The 7571-nt window shown below is 29.2% G+C and overlaps 1 protein-coding gene across 1 annotated transcript; it reads left to right on the forward strand.

Moving 5' to 3' along the window:
• The first annotated feature begins 1265 nt into the window (after window positions 1-1265).
• Window positions 1266-1379, forward strand: LOC101257352 (dolichyl-diphosphooligosaccharide--protein glycosyltransferase subunit 4B-like). The gene has a single exon (XM_004253203.1). It carries the CDS (start codon window positions 1266-1268, stop codon window positions 1377-1379), a length of 114 nt encoding a protein of 37 aa, XP_004253251.1.
• Window positions 1380-7571: the final 6192 nt, after the last annotated feature.

A 7571-nucleotide genomic window follows, 5' to 3' on the forward strand; every position in this document is an offset into this window, starting at 1 on the left:
ACTTTCAAGAACTCGTCTGGGATCGCCTCCTTAGCCCTAAAAGTAAAAAAATACCAAATAAGGTTGTTTAGGGGTTTATTAGTGACCTTAAGTCGCGTCTGACCTGCTACAGTAGACCCATCCCGCTGCAGCGGCACCGCTGCAACTCCCAGAATCCTGTTACAGCTGTCTTAGTGGAGGCAGAATGTACCGTTCAAGTCAAGATCATTTTCAGATATTCTACTCGTCCAACTTTGATTTCATAAAGTGCTACAGGTTTCTTATCGTCTTAGCTATCCACTGATGTAATAAAATTCATAATTAGATCTTTCATTCATAAGTAGATTTCCCTATATCATAACGACTCTGATTTCATCCAAATATGGACTAGTTTAGGAATTCCAAGTTACTATCAAAAAGTTTTATGACCATAATTTTTCCTTCATTGATTTTTCCATAACGACGGAACTAGGTTGTTACAATTACGTAAAATAAGAGGCGAATTTCTGAAAAATAATATTAAATATAATGATAGTTATATTATAATTTGAACCTAATATTATATATTATTTTGAATTAGATAGTTGATATCTCAGAACAAATGTAATACATTTTTACAATGTAAACTACTTTAAATAGTAACGAAATATTTGAAATTCACATATAATACTTATAATATATTTGTATCAAAAATATTTTAGTTATATATTAGGTGAAGTTTTGAAAAATTGTTTCAAAGTTGTATCAAAATTGTATTAAATATAAACAATTGATAGTCTGGCGGTGGTGATTTACCAAAAAATAGAAGAGATGAATTTTTGAATTTTGTATATTAAGTATAAGTATAATTTACATAAATACCATAGTGTAAATCCTAAATTACATTCTATCCTTATTTTTTCTATTTTATAAAAATCTCTTCAAATATCAGCAGTCCAGATACATAATTGATTGTCCGGATACATTAATTGTGATACATTATATATGTGGCTGTTGCGCTTAAAAAGGAAAGCAAATCAGAAAATTAAATTAAAATCTCCTAATTTACGCTATCCAGATCCCCTTTATTGTGTCAATCAAATAAACATAAATCCTAAAAGAAAATCAATTCAAAATTTAAAATCTCTGTTCATGTTTGTCTTTGTTTCAGCGAAAAAATTTTCGAATAGGATTTTAAAAACTTCTGATAAGATATACAATGAATATTTTGACTTTTGACACTCTCGATGGAAGAAAAAATTGAAGATCGTTTAATTTTGGGTTCTTCAAATTCTACACGAATCTCAATGATTGCCGATCAAGAATTGAGTTTCTTTGCCAATATTCTTGGAATTTTTATTTTTGTGTTGGTGATCGCATACCATTTTGAGATGTTGGATTTCAAATATGAAGCGAATTGAAAGTTGTTATTTTATAATTAGCTTGGACAAAAATAGTAATGTTCATTTGGCATAGCTTCAATTTTCGAATTGAAAAATTTGATAACAAAAGATATGCAGCACATATTCTTGTGTGTTAATCATTATTTTTCATTTACGAATTTGTATATTGACCGATATGTCGTGATACATTACTGGTTAAAACTTGATTTATTAAAACTTTGACGTATATGCTATGACTTTGCAGATATGTGAGTTATTGTACTATTAGTATAAAGTATCGATACCATTTGTCTTTTTATTATTATTATTACTATTGAGTTTGTGTATGCATATATAAATCATGATACATTACTTATTTCAACTTGATTTAGTTCTAGTTTGATGCATATGTAATGAAGTTTTATAGATGTGAGTTAGTGTGTTGTTATAATAGAGTATCAAATACATGTGAATTTCTTCTCTTTTTTTAATGTATCAGTATATGAACTTTCAAATCAATATTTGAAGGTATGTATCAATTTATAAATTATCATGTATCTGGGGCTACTCATCATTAAGCCGTTGTGTATCTTAAATTGAATTAAATGATATCATCTCTATGTTTCAAATGTGTGCAGGTTGTTTCATTCTCTTAATTTATTTATTAAGTGTATAAAGGTGGATGGAGATACATTGTTGCCTTGAGAGAAAATATGTAATTGTATACCTTATGCTCACACAATTGTTTTTGTGAAAAACAAAAACATCACAGAGATACATATCCCCGCTCTAATTACTACAAACCAGTTGCATCAGCAACTACGAATGAAGTTTCAATGGTTTCAATGTCGGATAAGGATGATTAATCAATGTCGAAATTTACTTTGGAAGAAATTGTCTTGGAACCTAGGTACAAAAAGATGACTGATTGACCAAGGAAAAGGAGGGAAAGACATAGAATGAAAACATAAGCACAAGCACGAACACAAACATTTGTGTACGTTCTGGACAAGAATATCATAAACGAAGAACTTGTACTTTCTTTTCGAAAGAAGATTGAAAACTCTTTTTGGAACTATTGTTATGTTCAGGTACATTATTTTGGAATTATAAATTTTTAATTTTTTGCCTTTTCCACTTTTACCTTGATAAAACATTACAATTTACTATTAGCTATTGAAATTATGATACAATAAATTGAAATGTTAAGATTTTTAATCTTGTGTTCATTTTTGTAACACTTAGTGTTTCATACAACTTTTTAAAATAATGCATCGTTAGCTATTGAATAATAATGTACCTGAGATTGTGTTTGAAGCTGGTACCACTCAATATGGTTCTGATATATTTTTATATAATGTATCATGATCTAGTTGAAAATGATGTATTTGATGTGATAAGGTTGTGAAAAAGCAGTATGTAAAATAAATAAATTGTATCTATAAATGTATTGCATTAAGTAAGAATCAATATATCAATAAGATACCTGAATCAAGAACTAACTACAACTAATGATTTAATGTATCAACATGAATGAATAAACGACTAACTAGAACTAAATACATTGCATTGGTTAGGTGTCAAAATGCATCAACATTTAACTAAAACTAATGATAAGAAATAATATTGTGTGTTTATGCATTAATGAATCTAATACTTAGTTTTATTTAAATTTTGTATCATTTTATATCAGAAAAATGTGTACCGTAAATAACAACTAAAAATAGTGAAAGTTAAAGTAAAATAAACAACTTTTTAGAGAAGCATTCTAATACTTGAATACGAGTATCTAAAAACAATAACAAAAAAAATAGAGTTAATGTATCTCAAAAGTAATACCACTATAAATAAGTGTCTAACAACTGAATAGATAATCTACATTCAATATTAACCAAACTGTCTTGAGTTAGTGATGTGAATTGACTCTTATGCCTTGGTGGATCCTCATTTTCACTAATGTATCCTACCTCTACATTTTCATTACCATATTTCTATAATAAGGTTGCATATCATGCAGGAAGGTAAAATTTACATATGTATCAATCGTTACTGAAACTTTTTTTGACTATTTGATTTTATGATTTTGGATATATACATTATTGTTTTGTAAAAGTTAATATAATGTATCATTAAATTGAAACGAAGGCTTTATAAATTAGATAAAGTAAAAATCTAAATCTTGGATATAGAAGGATGTTAAACAACATGTTCTCTCCTCCCTTCCCCATTTTGTATCAGACAAAGTTGAACATAAAAATATAAAAAAAAATTAGTTATGATAAATTGTGAATATGATGAACACATATTTAGTTATAAAACAGTAAGATACATAACAACGTATGATACATTGAATGTTTAGTTAACATGTTCTACTTCCCTCCATCCCTAAACCCACCTCTCTTTTCAATGAATGTTTATCTCTAACACTATGTTTGGATCATTGTTATCTATTGTATTGTATTGTATCGTTACTATACCTACAATGTTTGTTTTGATTGTTACTTAAAATGTATTATACTTTATTGTTAAATTTCGTTGTTACATAACAATGAAAATCCCTATTTTATGGAACAACCAATTTGGTGTGTTTCCATTGTTACTCGATTTCTTTTTCCAATGATATATTTACATAATATTTCAAAATACAATTTTATCCTTTACCTTACTTATTTAAATCTAGTCAAACCTCCTATCCTAGAATAATTAGGTATATTTTAGTAAATTTATATATTACAATACAATACGATACGATCAAACCAAACAATTAAAATGTTATTAAACAACAACAAACAATACAGTCTACTCAAACATCATATCTACCATACAATACAGTACAATATTGTACAATACAATACATTATGAAACAATGGGTAACAATGACACAAACAAAGTGTAAAAGACGATAATTGTTGCTAAAGCTTCTTCCGGCTCCAAAGTTGTTCAACTTCCTCTCACTTATCCAATAAAGATCTTCCGTTTGATTATATTAGGAAGAGAGATGTTTGAGATGACACAATCATTCTCGACAAACTCAAATCATCTACAAAACTAACTAAATCCTGTTAAATTACAATATTAAAAAACTATTAAATCATTAATGTATCATAAAATCGTTGAACTAATAACATCAAGTTCAACGATCACAATAATTGATAAAAGGATAGAAAATCTAACCTTAGGTAAAGTATTTCGAGATATTACTTGGTGCGACTTTTCGACACCTCTTTTTTAGGGTTTTATCGACTACGCTTTTGAAGAAGATTGACTATCCTTCTTCACCTTCTTATTGTTTACTTTCGCCATTACAAAAGAATCATGCAATTCCCTAGATCTGTTTTCTTTCCAATTAATCTTTTCGTAATGATAATGTGATTGGTCTTAGACATTATCTGGGTAATCTCAATACTGAAGGCAGGCGTATCATCCATAATGTATCACAATTTTGATGAAGAAAAACAAAAAAAAAGTGTGTATTGTGAGTGAAATTTTTTGAAATAGTACGAGACGGATAAGATCTTAAAATTTGAAATTGTAATGAGAGAATAAACAGATAAGATTGTGGGAGTAAAAAAGAGAGTGATTTAAGGAGTGAAAAGGGGAGAGATAAACGTGGGTTAGGAAAAAATATGTTATGTATCTGGAAGTTTGATTTAATGGAGTAAGAAAAAGGATTTTAGTAATATTTAGAAAGGGCGGGGAATAATAGAAAATATGTTGAATGATGTTGTGTATGTAGATGATTTATCCTAAATATAATGATAATTATAATACAATTTGAATTTGATATCATAAGATTTTGACTGTTGATATTCCAAAATCAATATAATATATTTTCAAACAATGTAGACTAATTTAAATAGTAGCGAAATGTTTGAAATTCACATACAATACGTATAATACATTTGTATAAAGAATGTAGTTATATATTTACCAGATTCATTGAAATATGCCTATAATATGTATAAAATATTGAATTCCAATGTATTATAACTGTTGTATATTTCATTTGGGACGACTTCTATGCTGGTCCGTAATCATTTTGCGATCAGTTTGAAGTTGGTCCGTAAATCAGTTTGCGACCAGTTTTTAGCTCGTCTATAGATCAATTTACGAAAACTTTTAAGCTGGTCCCTAAATCATTTCAGGACCATTTTGGAGATGATCCATAAATCATATCACAACCATTACAGATTTCCTACTCAAAATGATTTAAGAATTTGCATTCTAGTCCTTAAATCACATTGCATTTGACCTAGAAAATACGATAATTAATATAAACTTGTCACTTTCATATACAATATATAATGCAATTACAAAATAATGTGAGTATAAGGCATCTGACTACATACAACACTGAGGTAAGCTAGTAACAATATTGTGATCATGAACCCTTAGCTGAAAAAAGTATACACTAGCCTTAAACTATAATCCAAAGTCGCCTTAACCTTCCCAACAAAAAATGGTCAATCTATATGTTGTTTAACATCAGCTTTTTGCAAATTTCAACATCCAAAATCTTAAAAGAAATAGAACTTTCATTCACAAGACCTATATATAAAGATAAACATACAGATGTGATTAAATCAAATAACAATTTGTACCACTAATTGCTGCAACAGTTGAGATTTTGATGGCCATTTTTTTGTGGGAAATTGTTGTACACAATATAGTTGTAGCAGCGACAACACTAATTACTTATATTGCGACGAGTAAATTGTAATCACAAACTAAAATTTACAAGGAACAAAACTTAGTCAAAAAGTTAAAGTTAAGAGAGGAAGAAGAGCTTACATGTTCTAACTGAGTTTGTTATCATCACTTGAAAATCCTTAAATAGCCAAAAGTCCATTTTCTCTATAAAATTTTATCAGGAGTTCGTGTGCTGAAAAAATATAACGTTACATCGTACATGTTCTAAACAGGAGGGAAAGTCTAAATGTATTAACAAAGAGAGGAACCACTACATGTACTGTATATGATTACATTTTCACACTCACAGATACAACTAGGACAATGTAGATATTCAACGTTTAATAAGCTTAGGACTTACAGCTAACACGAAGTCGCTCTGAACGAATCAAGAGAAATTGATTTGAGAACAATTTTTGTAAGTGTGATCACTCGATCATTAAAATTACCTTTTGGTATTTGATCAAATAACATTTGTAAAAAATATCCAACAGATAATTGTATGGCAACTATAGAAATTCAAATGAATACATTAAATAGCTAGTTTTATAAGATGATATACTTAAAGTAGGAAATTTAGAGACAAGCAAGAGCAGTGTATAATGCAGGTGATCTAAAGGGAACTACATTTTAGGCTCCAAATGTGAACATAGTAAATGATCCAAGATGGGGGAGAGCACAAGAAACAGCTGGGAAGACCCTACGATGGTAGAAAAATATGCAGTGGCTTTAGATCAAGATTTAGATCACTGGAACAGTCACCACCGTTTCACTTTTGATGCTCAAGCTAGTAACTAACATGATGTCACACGTTAAATTACGTATCTTATCCAATTTCACCTTTTGTTTACCAAAAAGATTGATATTGTTATGTAATACTACAATGTATCATTCATTCAGGTTACACCACAGGATATGGCAGATTCATTAGCATTGGAAAACCAGAAATTAGAAGAATCTGATATTGACAGAGCTCTTCACAATTTTTTCACCATTAAAATGAGGTTAGGACGATTCAATAGTGTTCCAAATTTATAGACTATTTATCATTCTAAAATTTATCAAACACACAAATATATTTTACGATAAAACAACCAACAACTAATAGCTTCGCTACACAAAACCAACACGATAAATGATGTTTTAAGTGTTTACTCACATGGTATCATCAAGTATCCGAATAGTCATTCTCTTGAATTGGAGGCTGAAAATTAGCGTGTTGCGCTAAAAAAAAAATTCTTTCAATTGCTTCAATTCTTTCATCTCATTTTGAAAGTTAGACATGCAATCCTTCAAAGACTGATTCTCTTTTTGAGTTGAACGTAGCTCGGGCAACAATTCAGCTTTTGAGGAAGCCCCACCTTTCAAATTTCTTGCTTTTACTCCACCTCTAAATCCAAATACATGACTACGACTTTGAGGTCCAAAGCATTTCTCAACAATTTCTATGTTATAAAGTAATGGTTCAGACTCCACCAATTCTTGAATTTGAGCCTACAAAGTGTCTAAAGGAGATTGTTTTCAAATTCCATAATAACTAAA

Source organism: Solanum lycopersicum, chromosome 2 (assembly GCF_036512215.1).
Source record: "Solanum lycopersicum chromosome 2, SLM_r2.1".
In the NCBI taxonomy this organism is placed as follows: Eukaryota; Viridiplantae; Streptophyta; class Magnoliopsida; order Solanales; family Solanaceae; genus Solanum; species Solanum lycopersicum.

Coding starts and splice junctions, on each gene's coding strand:
- LOC101257352 (XM_004253203.1), top strand. CDS start 1,266: ATGATTGCCGATCAAGAATTGAGTTTCTTTGCCAATATTCTTGGAATT.